At 49.5% G+C, this 19,016-nt stretch overlaps 1 protein-coding gene across 1 annotated transcript; it reads left to right on the top strand.

Moving 5' to 3' along the window:
* Positions 1–4,999: 4,999 nt before the first annotated feature.
* Positions 5,000–17,989, top strand: dda1 (DET1 and DDB1 associated 1). The gene is made up of 5 exons (XM_070861069.1): positions 5,000–5,059; positions 13,326–13,406; positions 16,159–16,210; positions 16,924–16,985; positions 17,735–17,989. Exons 1-5 carry the CDS (start codon positions 5,000–5,002, stop codon positions 17,843–17,845), a joined length of 366 nt encoding a protein of 121 aa, XP_070717170.1. The 3' UTR covers positions 17,846–17,989.
* The last annotated feature ends 1,027 nt before the right edge of the window (positions 17,990–19,016 follow it).

The following is a 19,016-nucleotide window of genomic DNA, read 5'->3' as shown; positions in this document are numbered from 1 at the left end:
GGGGGAGAGAGAGGGATCGGGGGAGAGAGAGAGAGGAGAGAGGGATGGGGGGGGGAGGAGAGAGAGAGGGATGGGGGGGAGAGAGAGGGGGGGGGGAGAGAGAGAGGGGTGGGGGGGGGAGAGAGAGAGGGGGGGGGGGGGAGAGAAGGGGTGGGGGTTGGGGGGGAGAGGGAAGTTTGGGGGGAGAGGGAGGGCGGGGGTTGGGGGGGGAGAGGGAGGGTGGCGGTTGGGAGGGGGAGATGGTGGGGGTTGTGGGGGGGGGGAAGAGTGTGGGGTTGGGGGGATGGGTGGGATGGGGAGGAGAGGGGTGGGGGGAGAGAGAGAGTGGGTGGGGGGAGAGAGAGGGGTGGGGGGGAGAGAGGAGGGGTGGGGGGGAGGGGGGAGAGGATGGGTTGGGGGGGGAGAGAGAGAGAGTTGGGTTGGGGGAGGGGAGAGAGAGAGAGAGAGAGGGGGTTGGGCGAGGAGGAGAGAGAGGGGGGGGAGGGAGAGGAGAGAGAGAGAGAGGGTTGGGGGGCGGGGAGAGGTTTGGAGGGGGAGAGGTGTGGGGTGGGGGGGGAAGAGAGGTGTGTGTTGGGGGAGAGAGAGGGGGTGGGGAGAGGTGTGTGTGTGTGGGGGAAGAGAGGGGTGGGGGAGAGGGAGGGAGAGGTGTGTGGGGGGAGGGTGGGGGAGGGAGAGGGGTGGGGTGGGGGAGGGAGGGGAGGGGAGGAGTGGGGGGGGAGGGAGGGAGAGAGAGGGTTGGGGGGGGGGAGGGAGGGAGAGAGAGGGGTGGGGGGGAGGGGAGGGAGGTGGGGGAGAGAGGAGGGGGTTGGGGAGAGAGGAGGAGGGTGGGGGGGAGAGGGGTGGAAGAGCGAGGGGAGGGTGGAAGAGCGAGGGGAGGGGGGAGAGGTGAGAGGGGAGTGTGGGGGAGAGAAAGGGGTGGGGGAGAAGAGAGGGTGGTGGGAGAGAGAGGGGTGGGGTGGGTAGGGAGAGAGAGGGTGGGGGGGGAGGGAGAAGTGTTGGGGGAGGTGCCATGAGAGGTGGGGGAGGGAATGGGACTGGTGTGGGCGGGGATGGGTGGAGGGGAGGGAGAAAGGTTGGAGCAGAGGCGTGGGATGGGGAGAGGGTGAAAGGGGATGAGGGAGTGTGGGGGAGAGGGAACAGTGAGTGCGGATAACGGAGGAATAGGTGAGCATGAGAGGGGAGCATAGACTATCGGGGTATATGTGCGCAGAGGGAATGACTGAGGTTGGGGGGCTCGGGTGTTATACAGCGACAGAACTACCAGCACTGTACCCCAGTGTTATACCGTGACAGACCTGTACCCACCAGTACTGTACCCAGTGTTATACAGTGACAGACCTGTACCCACCAGTACTGTACCCCAGTATTATACAGTGATAGACCTGTACCCACCAGTACTGTACCCCAGTGTTATACAGTGACAGACCTGTACCCACCAGTACTGTACCCCAGTGTTATACAGTGACAGACCTGTACCCACCAGTACTGTACCCCAGTGTTATACAGTGACAGACCTGTACCCACCAGTACTGTACCCCAATGTTATACAGTGACAGACCTGTACCCAACAGTACTGTACCCGTGTTATACAGTGACAGACCTGTACACACCAGTACTGTACCCCAGTGTTATACAGTGACCGACCTGTACCCACCAGTACTGTACCCCAGTGTTATACAGTGACAGACCTGTACACACCAGTACTGTACCCCAGTGTTATACAGCTCTTTTGGAAATCCATTGTGATGTATTACATGCAGGATTGATTGTGGTCTTTAATCTTTGTTGGTATGAGCAATTTTTGTTTCACTTAGACACAGTGGCAATCTCTGGTCCTAGATGTTGACGCAGTGCACTGGTACGGCAAACCCTTTGCACTGGTACGGCAAACCCTTTGCACTGCACCATTGAGGGGTTCTTTTTCCAGAGTGTGACTCTTCGCGTGGGTCTGATACCTGGCTGTGCTTCGGCAGGTCTCGGTGCCCTGTTCCACCTGCGCTCAGAAGGGAATCTTGCAAACCCCTGGGTTAGGTAGTGGTCAGGGGCAGGGGGTGTGACTGCGACTCAAGGCAGGTCAGGGGACCCCAGGTGCAGTATTGGAGGAGCCTCGGCCTTTGCCCTTATCCAACAGGCTATGAGGTTCTCGCTGCCTGCGTGGATGAGCAAACTGACCACTGCACCGTCGTACAGGGGACCATCCAAGTGTCGTGGAGTGAAAAGGAATGTTGCAATGGTGAGAGACAGTATAGTCAGGGGATAGGTACTGTTGTCTGCGGCCACAACTGGGAGTTCCGAAGGGTGTGTTGCCTGCCTGATGCCAGGGTTAAGAATTTGGTGTGGGGGTGGGGAATCCAGTTGTCGTGGCCCACGCAGGAACCAACAACACAGGTAGAACTAAGAATGAGGTTCTGCTGAGAGAATTTTAACAGCTAGAGTCCAAATTAAAACATAGAATCTCAAAGGAATAATCTCTGGCTTGTTATCTGAGATATGTGCAAACTGCATGGGGAAAAGCAGATCAAAGAGTGGTGTGGGAGGGAGGGCTTTCAATTTCTGGGGCACTGGCACCAGAATGGGGAATAGAGGGAGTTGTTCCACAGGGCTGGACCCAACTTAAACCGGGCTGGGACCAGTGTCCTGGTGAATCAAATAACTAGGGCTTTAAACGGAAAAGCGGTGTGGGGGGTGGGCGGGAGGGGTCATAAGAAATAGGAGCAGGAGTCGGCCATTTGGCCCCTCGAGCCTGCTCCGCCATTCAATAAGATCATGGCTGATCTGATCACGGACTCAGCTCCACTTCCCCGCCCGCTCCCCATAACCCTTTATTCCCTTATCACTCAAAAATCTGTCTATCTCCACCTTAAATTTTTTCAATGACCCAGCCTCTACAGCTCTCTGGAGCAGAGAATTCCACAGATTTACAACCCTCAGAGGAAATTTCTCCTCATCTCAGTTTTCAATGGGCAGCCCCTTAGTCTCAGACTATGTCTCCTAGTTTTAGTTTCCCCTATGAGTGGAAATATCCTCTCTGCATCCACCTTGTCGAGCCCCCTCATTATCTTATAAGGTTCAATAAGATCACCTCTCATTCTTCTGAACTCCAATGTGTATAGGCCCAACCTACTCAACCTATCCTCATAAGTCAACCCCCTCATCTCCGGAATCAACCTAGTGAGCCTTCTCTGAACAGCCTCCAATACAAGTATATCCTTAAGTACGGAGACCAAAACTGTACGCAGTACTCCAGGTGAGGCCTCACCAATACCCTGTACAGTTGTAGCAACTGTGCTTTTATACTCTATCCCCCTTGCAATAAAGGCTAACATCCATTTGCCTTCCTGATTACTTGCTGTATCTGCATACAAACATTTTTGTTTCATGCACCAGGACCCCCAGGTCTCTCTCTATTGCAGTACTTGCAATTTTTCTCCATTTAAATTATAATTTGCTTTTCTATTTTTGCCAAAGTGGATAACCTCACATTTACCACATTATACTCCATCTGCCAAATTTTTGCCCACTCACTGAGCCTGTCTATATCCCTTTGCAGATTTTCTGTGTCCTCCTTGCAATTTGCTTTCCCATCCATCTTTGTATCATCAACAAATTTGGCTACATTACACTCGGTCCCTTCATCCAAGTCAGATATAGATTGTAAATAGTTGAGGCCCCAGCACCGATCCCTATGGCACCCCACTAGTCACTGTTTGCTAACCAGAAAATGATCCATTTATCCCGACTCTCTGTTTTCTGTTAGTTAACCAATCCTCTATCCATGCTAGTATATTACCCCCAACCCTGTGAACTTTTATCTCGTGCAACAACCTTTTATGTGGCACCTTATAGAATGGCTTCTGGAAATCCAAATACATCACATCCACTGGTTCCCCCTTATCCACCCTGCTTGTTACATCCTCAAAGAACTCCAGCAAATTTGTCAAACATGATTTCTCTTTCATAAAACCATGCTGACTCTGCCTGATTGAATCATGCTTTTCCAAATGTCCTGCTACTGCTTTCTTAATAATGGACTCCAGCATTTTCCCAATGACAGATGTTAGGCTAACTGGTCTATAGTTTCCTGCTTTTTGTCTGCCTCCTTTTTTAAATAGGGGTGTTACATTTGCGGTTTTCAAATCTGCTGGGACCGCTCCAGAATCCAGGGAATTTTGGTAGTTTACAACCAATGCATCCTCTATCTCTGCAACCACTTCTCTTCGGACCCTAGCATGTAAGCCATCAGGTCTCGGGGACTTGTCTGCCTTTAGTCCCATTATTGTACCTAGTACTCCTTCATTAGTGATTGCATTAAGTTCCTCCCTGCTTATAGCCCCTTAATTATCCACTATTGGGATGTTCTTTGTGTCTTCTACCGTGAAGACCGATAGAAAATATTTGTTCAACGTCTCTGTAATTTCCCTGTTCTGCAGGTGAGGGGAGATTCAGAAATCTAAAGAGAAAGGGCAAGGCACTGGAGCAGCATAGCGATTTGGGTAAAAATATGCAAAATGCGACAGGGAGAGACAGAGAGTGTAACTGTAATAGTGGATCAGCGAATAAGGTAATAGCAGGGAATAATGGTGAAAAGTTAAAATCAAAGGCACAAAGCATTTGTAACAAGGGATCTACAAGAGATTAAACTAGCCTAAATATGAACAAAATAGGAAAGGAGAGCAAAGGAGAGGCGAAATTAAGGGAGGAGGTAGATGGCCAGGGAATAAAGAACAGGATTATATAAAAATGAAGTGAGAGGAACTGCTGCTAAAAATGAGTTATACTGCCTGTACAGCATTGCACACAGTGTCTGCATTAAAACATGGGAACTGGAGGCAGTAATGCATTGCGAGGAATCAGAAATTTGGCTACTGAAAAATCAGGACTGGGAATTAAACATTGCAGGGTACAACATATTTAGAAAAGTTTGAAAGGGAAAAAGGGGTGGTGGTGTAGCTGTACTTATTGGGCATAACAATGGTAGATTGAGAAGACCGTTGGAGCGATGACGCAGCCCTGTTTGACCTCGGTCCGGACGTGGATTGGGTCTGTAATGGATCCGTTGGTAAGGATCACGGCCTGCATGTCATCATGCAGCAGGCGAAGGATGTTGACAAACTTTCGGGGGCATCCAAAACAGAGGAGGACGCTCCATAAGCCTTCACGGTCGACAGTGGCAAAGGCCTTTGTATGATCAAAAAAGGCCATGTATAAGGGCAGGCGCTGCTCCCTGCATTTTTCCTGCAGTTGTCGTGCTGCAAAGATCATGTCTGTTGTGCCCTGTAGGAGACGAAATCCGCAGTGTGACTCCGGGAGTAGCTCCTCGGCCGCAGGGGGAAGGTGGTTGAGGAGAACTCTAGCGACAACCTTCTCAGTGGTTGACAGCAGGGACATTCCCCTGTAGTTGCCGCAGTCGGATTTATTCCCCTTTTTAAAAAATGGTCACGATCACTGCAACGCTGAGATCTCCCGGCATGCTCTCCTCCCACCAAATGAGAGGAATGAGATTATGTATCTGCGCCAACAGTGCCTCTCCGCCATATTTTAGCGCCTCAGCAGGAATTCCAACTGTACCCGCAGTTTTGTTACTTTTGAGCTATTTTATGGCTTTGCCTACCTCGTGCAACGTTGGAGTTTCACTGAGGTGGTGGCGGGTTGCATGCTGCGAGATGGAGTTGAGAACATTCGAGTCAAAGGCAGAGTCTCGACTGAGGAGATCTTCAAAGTGCTCCTTCCAGCGGGCCCTGACAGCCTCGGTGTTCTTGATGAGTGTTTCCCCGTTCTTGGCCAGGAATGGGGTGGGGTGGGGTCTTGGGAGTTTGGACCGTAGGTGGCCTTGACTACAATGAAGAATCCTCTCGTGTCATGGCTGTCGGCTAGTTGTTGTATCACCTGCGCTTTCTCCATCCACCACCTGTTCCTTTTGTTGGACCTCAGCCTTGAGCTCTTTGTAGCTCCCGAGTTCGGTTATTGCTTGAGGCCTTCGGCCGCCTAAGGAAAAGAGTGTTTGAATATCAGGCCCTCAAACCTACCACCAAGCTCATGGTCTACAGGACTGTAGTAATACCCGCCCTCCTGTATGGATCGGAGGCATGGACGATGTACAGAAGACACATCAAGTCGCTGGAGATATATCACCAAAGATGTCTCCGCAAGATCCTGCAAATCCCCTGGGAGGACAGATGCACCAACATCAGTGTCCTCGCCCAGGCTCCGCTGGCCAGGCCACTTCGTCTGAATGCCAGACCCGAGACTCCCTAAGCAATTGCTCTATGTGGAGCTCCTTAATGGCAAACGAGCCAAAGGTAGACAGCGGAAACGTTACAAGGACACCCTTGAAGCCTCCCTGGTGAAGTGCGACTGATACCCGGGAGACCCTAGTCGAAGACCGCCCTAGGTGGAGAAAATGCATGCGGGAGGGCATTAGGCTCTTCGAATCTCAACGCCACGAGCGTGAAAAGGTCAGGCGCAGGCAGCGGAAAGAGTGTGTGGTAAATCAGTGCCACCTCCCCCCTTCCCTCGACGAATGTCTGTCCCATCTGTAACAGGGTCTATGGCTCTCGTGTTGGACTGTTCAGCCACCAGAGAACTCACTTTTGGAGTGGAAGCAAGTCTTCCTCGATTCCGAGGGACTGCCTATGATGATGATGAGAACAATGGTAGTAGAAAAAGTGACGCAGCCATCAGTAAGGCAGAATTAGAATCCATGTGGCTAAAGATAAAAGATAATAAAGGATCAATCACACTAATAGGGGTAGTTTACGGACCACCTAATAGTGGAAGGGAGGTGGAGGAAGAAATAAGCAAGCAAGTTAGGGAAATGAGTAAAAAAACATCGACTAATAATCATGGGGGATTTCAACTACTCAAATTAATTAGCCTGAAGAGGTAGGTAAAGGGGATAAGGGAATAAGTTCCTACTTTGTGTACTGGACTCACTCTAACCTAATGTGTAAGAAACCCAACAAGAGAGGATTCGCTACTGGATCTAGTAATGGGGACTAAACCAGAGCAAATAAGAGAAGTAAAAGTAGGGGAACATCTAGGCAATAGTGACCATAATATAATATGCATTTAAGATAATTGAGAAGGACATAAGTATGAAGAAGACCAGGGTAAGAGATTGGAGAAAAGCCAATTTTGAGGGGCTGAGAATAGAACTTGGGAAAATAAAATGGTGAACAATATTGGCAAACAAAATGATGTAGAAGAGCAATGGGAAACATTTAAAACGGAGTCCAGGAAAAATATATTCTGCTAAAAAAAAAACAAGCTAAACATTAATGAGACACCATGGATGAATAAAGACATGAGGGAAAAATTGAGGCTAAGGAAAGATGCATACACTATCATCATCATCATCATCATAGGCAGTCCCTCGAAATCGAGGAAGACTTGCTTCCACTCAAACTGAGTTCTCAGGTGACTGAACAGTCCAATACGGGAATTACAGTCTCTGTCACAGGTGGGACAGACAGTGGTTAAAGGAAAGGGTGGGTGGGGAGTCTGGTTTGCTGCACGCTCCTTCCGCTGCCTGCGCTTATTTTCTGCAGGCTCTCGGTGACGAAACCCGAGGTGCTCAGTGCCCGCCCAGATGCACTTCCTCCACTTAGGACGGTCTTTGGCCAGGGACTCCCAGGTGTCGGTGGGTATGTTGCATTTTATCAGGGAGGCTTTGAGGGTGTCCTTGAAATGTTTCCTCTGCCCACCTGGGCTCGCTTGCTGTGTAGGAGTTCTCTGAGTAGAGCGCTTGCTTTGGGAGACAATGCGGCCCGGCCATTGGAGCTGGTCGAGTGTGGTCAGTGCTTCAATGCTGGGGACATTGGCCTGATCGAGAACATTGACGGAGAATCCCCTGCGAGGACAGACGCATACACTAAGTACATGGACAGCAGGGGAGAGCATAATAAGGGAGAATACGAAGCGATTAGGAGAGAAGTAAAACAATTAGAAATGCAAAGAGGAACTATGAAATTAAATTATCAAGGAACGTAAAACAAAATAGTAAAATATTCCACGGGAACATAGAAAATAGGTGCAGGAGTAGGCCATTCGGCCCTTCTAGCCTGCACCGCCATTCAATGAGTTCATGGCTGAACATGCAACTTCAGTACCCCATTCCTGCTTTCTTGCCATACCCCTTGATTCTCCTAGTAGTAAGGACTTCATTTAACTCCTTTTTGAATATATTTAGTGAATTGGCCTCAACAACTTTCTGTGGTAGAGAATTCCACAGGTTCACCACTCTCTGGGTGAAGAAGTTTCTCCTCATCTCGGTCCTAAATGGCTTACCCCTTATCCTTAGACTGTGACCCCTGGTTCTGGACTTCCCCAACATTGGGAACATTCTTCCTGCATCTAACCTGTCTAAACCCATCAGAATTTTAAACGTTTCTATGAGGTCCCCTCTCATTCTTCTGAACTCCAGTGAATGCAAGCCCAGTTGATCCAGTCTTTCTTGATAGGTCAGTCCCGCCATCCCGGGAATCAGTCTGGTGAACCTTCGCTGCACTCCCTCAATAGCAAGAATGTCCTTCCTCAAGTTAAATAAAAAAAGGAAAGACAGGATGGGAATAGGGGCACTAAGGGATAGGCAGAACAGGCAGCAAGAGTGAAATGGCAGAAATATTAAATAATTGCTTTGTTTCAGTATTTACCAGGGAGACAGATCAGGTAAACATGACATTGGGAGATGAGATTAGAAATAATATAACTGCATTTAGAACAAAAAGAGTTGAAATATTTAATAAACTAATCAAACAAACAAGAGGATAAAACTGTTGGTCCGGACAGATTACATCTGAGCTTTAAAAGAATCTAGGAAAGATATAGCAGAACACTCTTAATAATTCGTTAGAAAAAGGTGTAGTGCCCGAGGAATGGCGGATAGCTAATGTAATACCAATCAGCTTAACACGGTGGTAAGAAAAACAATTGAATCACAACTAAAGGAAATAATAATTAGGAGCAGGAGTAGGCCATTTGGCCCCTTGAGCCATTCATTAAGATCATGGCTGATCTTCGAGCTTAACTCCACTTTCCCGCTCGATCTCCATATCCCAGGATTCCTCTCGTATCCCAAAATCTATCCAAGAGGGAGTTAGATATGGCCCTTACGGCTAAAGGGATCAAAGAATATGAAGAGAAAGCAGGAAAGGGGTACTGAGGTGAATGATCAGCCATGATCTTACTGAATGGCGGTGCAGGCTCGAAGGGCCGAATGGCCTACTCCTGCACCTATTTTCTATTGATCCCAACCTTGAATATACTCAACGACTGAGCATCCACAGCCCTCTGAGGCAGAGAATTCCAAAGATTCACAATCCTCAGAGAGAAGAAATTCCTCCTCATCTCAGGCTTAAATGGTCGACCCCTTATCCTGAGACCATGCCCCCTAGTTTTAGACTCACCAGCCAGAAGAAACAGCGCCTCAGCATTCTGACAATCCCCCTCATAACCTTATAACATCTGGAAACCAAAAATATAATAATGAATAGTCAGCATGGATTTCAAAAGGGAAAGTCCTGCCTGACCAACCTCAGTGAGTTATTTGAAGAGGTAATACTGGTAATGCAGAAGATGTAATATTTCCAAAAGGCTTTTGATAAGGTGCCATATAATAGACTAATGAATAAGATCAGAGAATGCAGAGTCAGGGAAAAAGTGCAGAATGGATCGCTAGCTGGCTTCAAGACAGAAAGCAGAGAGTAGAGGTAAAGGGTAACCAATCACAGGAGCAGAAGGTGGGTCGTGGTGTTCCACAAGGATCAGTGCTGGGACCACTGCTGGTCACAATTTATATTAATGATTTAGGCCCCTATTTTGCACTTGCTGGATTTTTGGCCGTACATGTTAACGTACGATTTATTTGTGTACGTCTATGCCAGTAAAAAAAAAAGTAATCGGGTCTTTCGCCAAAGAAATATTTGAATTTAGCGCTGCGTTCTCCGAAGTTAGTCTGGGGGGCTTCAAGTCTGCGCTAAAAACTCTGGGCATGCGCGAAAAGCTGAAGCCTGCTCCCCCGAAAGGACTGCTACCCCACCAAGCTAGACCTGCGGCCACCCCTCCGCCCCCCCCCGTGCGCTAGACCACTGCAATCCCGGGCCGAATGGCGCTCCCGCACCTCAACTCGCAGGGAGGGCGAAGGGTCATTCGACCCGGGATTGCAGCGAGTCAAGTCGGCGGGGAGCAGTCCTTTCGGCCCGGAAATCATCTTCCCTTGCTCCAAAAAGAGTATTCTTATTGCTTATCGCTCCTGTCCTCTTGTGCGTCGCGCCGATTCCTTAAGTGAACAGATTTTTTTTTTGCGGGGCTTTTGGGCAGTGTGCGCTGTGCTGAAAGAAACCGTGGACAGCCAAAATCGATTAAGTCCAGAAAAACGGCGCCCGATCCCGCTTTGATTCGGACCGACTGCCGTACATGTTCGGCGCCAGTGTCTAAACGTTGGCGAATGTTGGAAAGTGAGTATTTCACGCCAAAAACCGTTGGACGCCAAAAAACGGCGCACAATCGTGGCGAAAATAGGGGCCTTAGATTTTGGAATCAAAAACATAATTTCTAAATTTGTGGATGACAGCAAATTGGCGGAGGGGCGGCGGAGGCCTGCACTAGATTACAAGACAACATCAATAAACTTGCAGAATGGGCATGTAATTGGCAAATAAATTTCAACACAGATAAATAGGAGGTATTACATTTTGGTAAGAAAAATGAGAAGGTCACATATTAGTTGGAAAATAAGAATCTAAACGGTAGAAGAGCAAAGTGATCTCGGAGTACAAATACACAAATTACTAAAAGTATTGACGCAGGTTAATCAGGCCGTATAAAAAGCAAAGCAAACCAAGCACTAGGGTTTATTTCGAGAGGGATAGAATTGAAAAGTAGAGAAGTTTTGCTAAAGGTGTATCAAACCTCGGTTAGACCACATTTGGAGCACTGCAAACAGTTCTGGTCACCATATTATAAAAAGGATGTAGAGGCACTGGAGAGGGTGCAGAGAAGATTTACAAGGATGATACCAGAAGTGCGAGGGTATACATATCAGGAAAGGATGCACAGGCTGGGTCTCTTTTCTCTTGAAAGAGAAAGCTAAGGAGGTGACCTAATAGAGGAACTTAAAGTAATTAAAGGTTTTGATAGAGTGGATACAGAGAGAATGTTTCCACTTGTGGGGAAGAGCATAACTAGAGGCCATCAATATAAGATCGTCACCAGGAAATCCAATGGGGAATTCAGGAGAAACTTCTTTACCCAGAGAGCGGTGAGAATGTGGAACTCGCTGCCACAGGGAGAGGTTGAGGTGAATAGTATCGATGCATTTAAGGGGAGGCTGGACAAACATATGGAGGAGAAGGGAATAGAGGGTTATGCTGATAGATTTAGATGAGGAAAGACGGGAGGAGGCTCGAGTGGAGCATAAACGCCGGCACGGACTGGTTGGACCCAGTGGCCTGTTTCTGTGCTGTATATCCTGGGAATCACTTGCGCTTGTGCCTGGGAGGGAATCAGTGCCGCCTGTAGGAGCCTATGCTCGGGGGGGGGGAATCAGTGCCCATTTACGCCCATTGAAGACCATTAAGGGAATCTCTAGAATCTACCTTGCCGTGGAAACCACTTTGAATCCCTATAAGTATCTGGTGACTGAATGAGTTCAAATCTACTTTCACTCCATGGGGTTGCGGGATCTGGACTATGATTTTGAGTGAACCGTTCTACAATTCCTCACTTCTCTGTGTAAATGGAGACCCGGGTGCCTTTGTACAATGGGATGTCTTTTCATTGACGTTTCCTTAAGTCTTTAAATCGGATTTAGTATTTGAAGGTTTGGGAGGTTTTCAGTGTTTAATGGGCGGTTCCAGTGTGGTCTGAATGTATTCTATTCGGGGTGGGGGGGGGGTTGCATTTTCGCTCAGCTATAAACCAGATGCTCCCTCCCAAAAAAAACTCAAAATTTATGTAAAGTATTTCAAAACTGCGATGATACATAGACACAGGCTTTATTGAATATTTTGTGGCTGATGTAATGCCATCTCCATCCATGAATCGGCTGAGGTTCAGAGGATTCCAATCTAAATTTATCCTCTCAGCAGTCAGCCGCAACAGAGAGGCAGAGGAGCCAATGAACTCCACTGTTTACTCACTTGTTCTCTCTCCCACCTCATGAATTCCTGCCTTTGGCTCCCCCTTCCTCTCCCCCAGCAGTCGCCCACGTGATGACAGCTTGAGCCTCTCCACGCCCCCTCCCCGGCTTCCAGGTTGGCCTTGGCTTCGGTCTGCTCTCCCCTCCCTCTGCCTGCCCCACCTGAAAAAGGCCCCTCTCTCCGATGGGCTGAGACTATGAGAACCTAAGAACATAAGAATTAGGAGAAGGAGTCGGCCATTCGGCCCCTCGAGCCTGCTCCGTCATTCAATAAGATCACGGATGATCTTCTACCTTAACTCTACTTTCCTGCACTGTCCCCGTATCCCTTGATTCCCCTAATATGCAAAAATCTATCGATCTATGTCTTGAATATACTCAAAGACTGAACCTCCACAGGCCTCTGGGGCAGAGAATTCCAAAGATTCACCACCCTCTGAGTGAAGAAATTTCTCCTCATCTCAGTCCTAAATGTCCTTATTCTAAGGCTGCCGTTGCCTGCTTTCTCCCCCACCCAATACCACCCTCGCTGTCTGACAAAGATTCAGCCCTCCCCCACCCCCGGCTCCTCCAGGCTCTCCCTTACAGAGACCGTCTCTAGCTGGGCAGGAATGTGTTGCATTCCCTCGTTCGTCCGTCCGTCCGTCCAGTCCCTCCCACCCAGCTCATGAATACTGTAGGTGTAAACCAATGGCACAGGTTGCAGTTCCAATGCAAGAACAATGATGACTTGTATTTATATAGCGCCTTTAACATAATAAAACGCCCCAAGAGTGTTCACAGGAGCGTTATAAGACAAAACAATAAATTTGACACCGAGCCACATAAGAAATTATGGCAGATGACAGGTAGGTTTTAAGGAGCGTCTTAAAGGAGGAAAGAGAGGCAGAGAGGTTTAGGGAGGGAGTTCCAGAGCTTTTGGGGCTCAGGCAACTGAAGGCACGGCCACCGATGGTGGAGCGATTAAAATCAGGGATGCTCAAGAGGGCAGAATTTGAAGTGAGGCAGAGCTGTTCCGGCCCCTTCCCCTCTGTCAGTCTGATCAGCAGATGCATTGAGTCATCCCCCTCGCCCGCCCGACTGGAGCTGAGAAGTTTAGCGTTCCTTTCCCAGGTTGGGCAGGGCTAGAGGGGCACTGTAGTGGATCACAGTGAAGCGCAGTCTCCTTATTTTGTGTGTCTGATTACAGGCGGACTTCCTGAAAGGGCTGCCGGTCTATAACGAAAGCAACTTCAGCCGGTTTCACGCGGATTCAGTTTGTAAAGCTTCGGTGAGTACTTGTCGAAGGCTGAGATGAATCAGCTACACGTCTTAATCACTGACGGCACAGGTACAGAAGGGCAAACCTGTCTGAGGTAAATAGAGGGTTAGCATACCCCAACCCTGAGATAGCATAGGATAGGCTGGGATTGTTTTGTTTGGAACAGAGGAGGCTGAGGGGAGACCTGATTAAGGTGTATACAATTATAAGAACATAAGAAATAGGAGCAGGAGTCGGCCATTCGGTCCCTCGAGCCTGCTCCGCCATTCAATAAGATCATGGCTGATCTGATCATGGACTCAGCTCCACTTCCCCGCCCGCTCCCCACAACCTTTTACCCCCTTATCGTTTAAGAGGTGGATAGGAAGGGCCTATTTCCCTTAGCAGAGGGGTCCACAACCAGGGGGCATAGATTTAAAGTAATTGGTAGGTTTAGAGGGGGGTTGAGAGGAAATTTCTTCACCCAGAGGGTGGTGGGGGTCTGGAACTCACTGCCTGAAAGGGTGGTAGAGGCAGAAACCCTCACCACATTTAAAAAGTACCTGGATGTGCACCTGAAGTGCCGTAACCTACAGGGCTACGGACCGAGAGCTGGAAAGTGGGATTAGGCCGGATAGCTCTTTGACGGTTGGCACGGACACGATGGGCCGAAATGGCCTCCTTCTGTGCTGTAAATTTCTATGATTCTATGTAATTAGGGGGTACAGTATACTAAACCGGTGATAATTAGAAACATAGAAATTAGGTGCAGGAGCAGGCCATTCGGCCCTGCGAGCCTGCACCGCCATTCAATAAGATCATGGCTGATCAATGTTCCCTCTAATTTTTCTCGGGTGTGTGGCCTGCGCTGCCCATTCACATTTCCGCACATGCGCGATTTTGCCATTGTGAAGCTGGCAAGCAGCTGTGTGGGATCTCCAGAGCACCGCATGGCCGCGCAGCTTAACCAGATCGTTGATTAGGGTTACACTATACCAAACCCGAGTTAAATAAGGGTACACTCATCATCATAGGCAGTCCCTCGAAACGAGGATGACTTGCTTCCACGCCAAAAAAAAGGATGCGTTCACAGGTGTTTTGAATGAAGAACCCGAACTATATCCTCAAGGGTGGAAGATGCCTGTGCGTGGATTTTTTTAACGTGGGGTGACCGTTGCACATCAGCCACCACACGGGCTTGACAGAGCGAGGTCTTGGTCCAGTGGCAAGGGTTAACCAGAGCGACTGGAGACCTCTGCTGCATGCACTTAGTGTGCACACATATCGCACAGTGTGGGCTGGTCCGTACTGCCCCAGGCCCAGAACCCACGCCTCTCCTGCGCCCCGATCACGTCCCTCCAAAGTCTCTTACCGCTCCTGCTGCATCTGCCCACACTCCAATCACCGACCTGGGCCTTGCTGACATAACTCTTAGCTGCTGTCGCCCTCATGGACCATGTGCTGTAAACCCCGATTGCCCGTGGACTTGCTTGCAGCTTCTTCCAGTACGATGTGGCTCCTGGTTCTGTACCACCGATGCAGTATTCGAGTCCCAGTTTGAGTTGTGGTCTGTATTGGGGTGGAAAAGCAAGGCTCAGTTTTTCGTGATGTTCCGTCCTTCTGTCCCATGGCGGAGTGCTGGTTTCTTGGTGAGGGCGATGAGGCGAGCGAAGTAGCGAGACAGTACACTATACTGCACATGCCTGAGGTAATTAGGTGTACACTCTAGGACAGCATTGAGTTTGGAGCTGTAAAGATGTGACCTCCCGCTGTTCAGTTAATCTAGTTCAGGTTGTGTGCCAGGAGCCATTAACCCATCGCAAATCTTGCACAAAATGCCAGAGTCCCCTTCGAGCAGCGGGATCTGACAAGCCACTCAGCTGTCAAGAGCAAGAAGGTTTGTTCTGTTTTTATTCGGCTCTCCTCTCCTGAAGTCGCCATCTCCGGCTGGAGATTCCACTGGCAGCGGATGCCCTCTGTCCCTTGGCGAGGTGACCATTCCTCACCTCAGCCAGGACAAGTGAGTGCTAGCAGGGTATTCAGACATGGTGAGCGTTGTAACCTCCTGTAATCAAGTGTCAGCCGTGGCTCAGTGGGCAGCACCCTCACCTTTGAATCAGAAGATTGTGGGTTCGAAGTCTCACTCCAGAGATTAGAGCACATAAATCCAGACTCACACTCCCAATGCAGTGCTGAGGGAGCGCCGCACTGTCGGAGGGACAGTGCTGAGGGAGCGCCGCACTGTCGGAGGGGCAGTACTGAGGGAGTGCCGCACTGTCGGAGGGACAGTACTGAGGGAGCGTCGCACTGTCGGAGGGGCAGTACTGAGGGAGTGCCGCACTGTCGGAGGGACAATACTGAGGGAGCGCCGCACTGTCGGAGGGGCGGTGCTGAAGGAGCGCCGCACTGTCGGAGGGGCAGTACTGAGGGAGCGCCGCACTGTCGGAGGCGCCCTCTTTCGGATGAGACGTTAAATCGAGGCCTCGTCTGCTCTCCCCGGTGGACATAAAAATGATTTATATTTTGCTGGATAGCAATCTAGAGTGTATGGGCCTGTCAGAACCGCAGTAGTAACAGCGTCATGTAGGATGGAGTACATATTAAAGGTTGACCTGACCGTGGACCCCGTACACCATCAACTGAGTGACGGAAATGTGTGTACGTCAGATGATCACAGATTTAATTGTCACAGAAAGGAATTAACCCTGGAGTATAAGAACTGCTGAACTTTAAAATCTCGTATGTTTCTAATGAATGTTTAACATGCAATATTTTCTTGCAGAATAGAAGACCATCTGTGTACCTCCCAACGCGAGAATACCCATCGGAACAGAGTAAGTGCTTGAAGCAATTTTGCTGGCCTTTTTCAGAAATGTAGCACGGTGTGAAGGGACGTGGGTCTTTCTGCGATTGCTCGTACAGTGATGGGATGCGGGACCGTGTGATTCTCTGCAGGGTGATGGGACGTGGGTCTGTGCCTGTGGTTCCCCCGCACAGTGACGGGACGTGGGTCTGTGTCTGTGGTTCCCCCGCACAGTGACGGGACGTGGGTCTGTGCCTGTGGTTCCCCCGCACAGTGACAGGACGTGGGTCTGTGTCTGTGGTTCCCCGCGCGGCGACGGGAAGTGTGTCTGTGATTCCCCTGCGCGGTGATGGGAGGCGGGTCTGTGCCTGTGCTTCTTTCCCCCCCCCCCCCCATGGTGCCTCTGTCCTCGCCCCACAAGAGTGCCCCGACGAACGGTTCCAGCTCCCACCACTCGCGACGCGGCCACTTCATGCTCAGTGATTCTCCAGCGGGTTTCTACGGGGGGGGCCTGTGCTCACCACGACCTGGATGTGAGTTTTGGCCCAAACTCATTTCACCAATGGGAGCCTCATGGCCAGAAAGCTGGAGCCTAGCTGGATTTGAATATGGGTTCGGAGCTGGAAACTCTCTGCACAGCCCACAGCAACGCTGAGTTTTAAGTGGTGCAGTTATCTGGTTTCATTGCAATAAACTGTTTATAAACAACCTGACCTCTAGGTCTCCCTTTTTCACTTTACGCAGTCATTGTGACAGAAAAGACCAACATATTGCTTCGGTATCTCCATCAGCAATGGGACAAAAAGGTGAGCGGACTTGCGACGACTGGCTGATAGTTAGCCGTGTGTGTGGTTTAAGGTTAGCAGGCTTGTGTGTGAGAGGTGGGGCGATTATCCGTGGCACTTCCTGTGAGTTGGGACTCGCTGGCAGAAGCCATGTGTGAATCTAGACAGTGAGAGTTGGCTGGCAATTTGACTATGGGAGGCAGTGCGGTTAATCCTGTCCGAGACATTGCGACGTGTCACTGGGTGGCAATTACGAGCGGGAATCCTGCTTGATATTTATGTCCTGGCCAATATTTATCTTTCAACCAACATAACATTAAAAAAAACATTATCTGGTCATTATCACATTGCTGTTTGTGGGAGCTTGCTGTACGCAAATCGGCTGCCGCATTTCCCACATTACAACAGTGACTACACTTCAAAAGTACTTCATTAGCTGTAAAGCAACTTGAGACATCCGGTGGTCTTGTAAGGCGCTATATAAATCCAAGTCTTTTAATAAAGCACATATGACACTAAATAGAAATAGCACGCTTGGAAGTTAATTGAAGAAAGTTAGTAATACCAGAATGAGCTTTCAAAACCATGTTGCTCAACTAGCCCAGGGGGAGGGTGAACGGTACTGCGCCCAATTTATGTGTTCCCCCAGTGAGAGCAGCTCATTCAGCACAGACCAGGAGTCGAACTTGGGCCCGTCCCGGGTTTATGAGGCTGAGTCCCACATTGGAGGGCGTCTCCACCCGCTATAATGTGGTATTTCCTTTTTGCAGAATGCAGCGAAGAAAAGGGACCAAGAGCAAGTGGACATTGAAGGCGAGAGCTCGGCCCCACCACGCAAAATCGCCCGCACAGACAGCCAAGACATGATCGAAGACACTTAGTCCTCTTGTCCACAAGACGCAAGTGCTTCCCTTCTCATCATGTAATGTCTTACAGTCTCTCCACCGTGCAGCCCTTCACTTGTATATCATAGGAGCACCTCTTATTTATTTACATGTAATTTATGGTCTTTTGGGGGGGGGGGGGGGGGGGGGAGTTCAAGTGGACCCAACGGAAGCCCTCTGCAGTGACCAGTCACGGTCGGCGACTGATCGGGCTGCTCCAGGTTCTGCAGAGGGTCCCGGGGAAGGCAAAGACTGGGTGGGCCTAGTGCAGAGTCTGTGGTTTAAAAATAAACAGTGTGTAATAGTGTCGGAGTCACAGCCTCGGGGTGTGGAACGCAATGATCCTGCAGTGCACATCTGACCCATCTGTATCGTCCACAGTGTCTCCACTCGTGCCTCCCTGGTTATCTCTGCTTGTCTGTCACCAGTCATTAACCTTGTCCTCGCGGCAGGCTGGACACAGGTCAACTTGCTGCTAACGTGCGCACCGGGGTCTTTAGATACTAGCAGACATAACTGTGTAAAAGAGTGTATAATTTCTCAGCACTGTTGAAATAACCCTTGCCCTCACCATAAAAGAGAACCCTTTCCTTTGGAGTATCTGCTTTTGGTCGTTCTGTTAAGGTTTCACCCTCTTTCCCCCCCCCCCCCCCCCCTCCACTGCCTCGCTCACTAGTTCCTGTTAGAACGTCAGAAGACAAGAGAGATGGGAAATGATCGAGCAGGCGAGCCTTGGCTCTTAACCGGACGTGGCAAGATTTGTACAGCGCTCTACGACCCCCTCAGCGGGCAGAGCTTGGCGGAGTGCACGGGTTAAACTGTTGGCGTCGAGACTGTGTGCTGAGCTCGTGGGCACTTTCAGTTTTAGGATCTGTTTTTTTTTAATTTTTAAGTAAGGGAAGCCGTGTTGTATGGGTTTGTTTTTTTTTTTTAAATGTTTTGAAGTCCCAAGAGTTAACGCTAAGAGTGCTAGCAAATCGCTGATTCTAATCCTCGGGCACTTGGTGCAAAGGAACCGCAGAACAGTTGACATCCCAACCTCGAAATCACGATATTCGTGTCTAACACATTGTATAAACGTTAATTTGCCCACCATTTTAACACAGGCATTGAATTTTTAACACCAAGCTGGAGACAAGTGTGCGATGAAGCTTAAGACTGTTACGCT

Source organism: Pristiophorus japonicus, chromosome 18 (genome assembly GCF_044704955.1).
Source record: "Pristiophorus japonicus isolate sPriJap1 chromosome 18, sPriJap1.hap1, whole genome shotgun sequence".
NCBI classification, from domain to species: Eukaryota; Metazoa; Chordata; class Chondrichthyes; family Pristiophoridae; genus Pristiophorus; species Pristiophorus japonicus.
The sequence above is the reverse complement of the archived record's forward strand: the minus strand, read 5'-3'. Positions and strand labels throughout refer to the sequence as shown.

Bases quoted from the DNA above. Each gene is read 5' to 3' on its own strand.
- dda1 (XM_070861069.1), top strand. From the start codon at position 5,000: ATGACGCAGCCCTGTTTGACCTCGGTCCGGACGTGGATTGGGTCTGTA. The intron at 5,060-13,325 runs GTAAGGATCACG...GTCTGATTACAG, and splicing joins GGTCTGTAATGGATCCGTTG to GCGGACTTCCTGAAAGGGCT. The intron at 16,211-16,923 runs GTAAGTGCTTGA...CACTTTACGCAG, and splicing joins AGAATACCCATCGGAACAGA to TCATTGTGACAGAAAAGACC.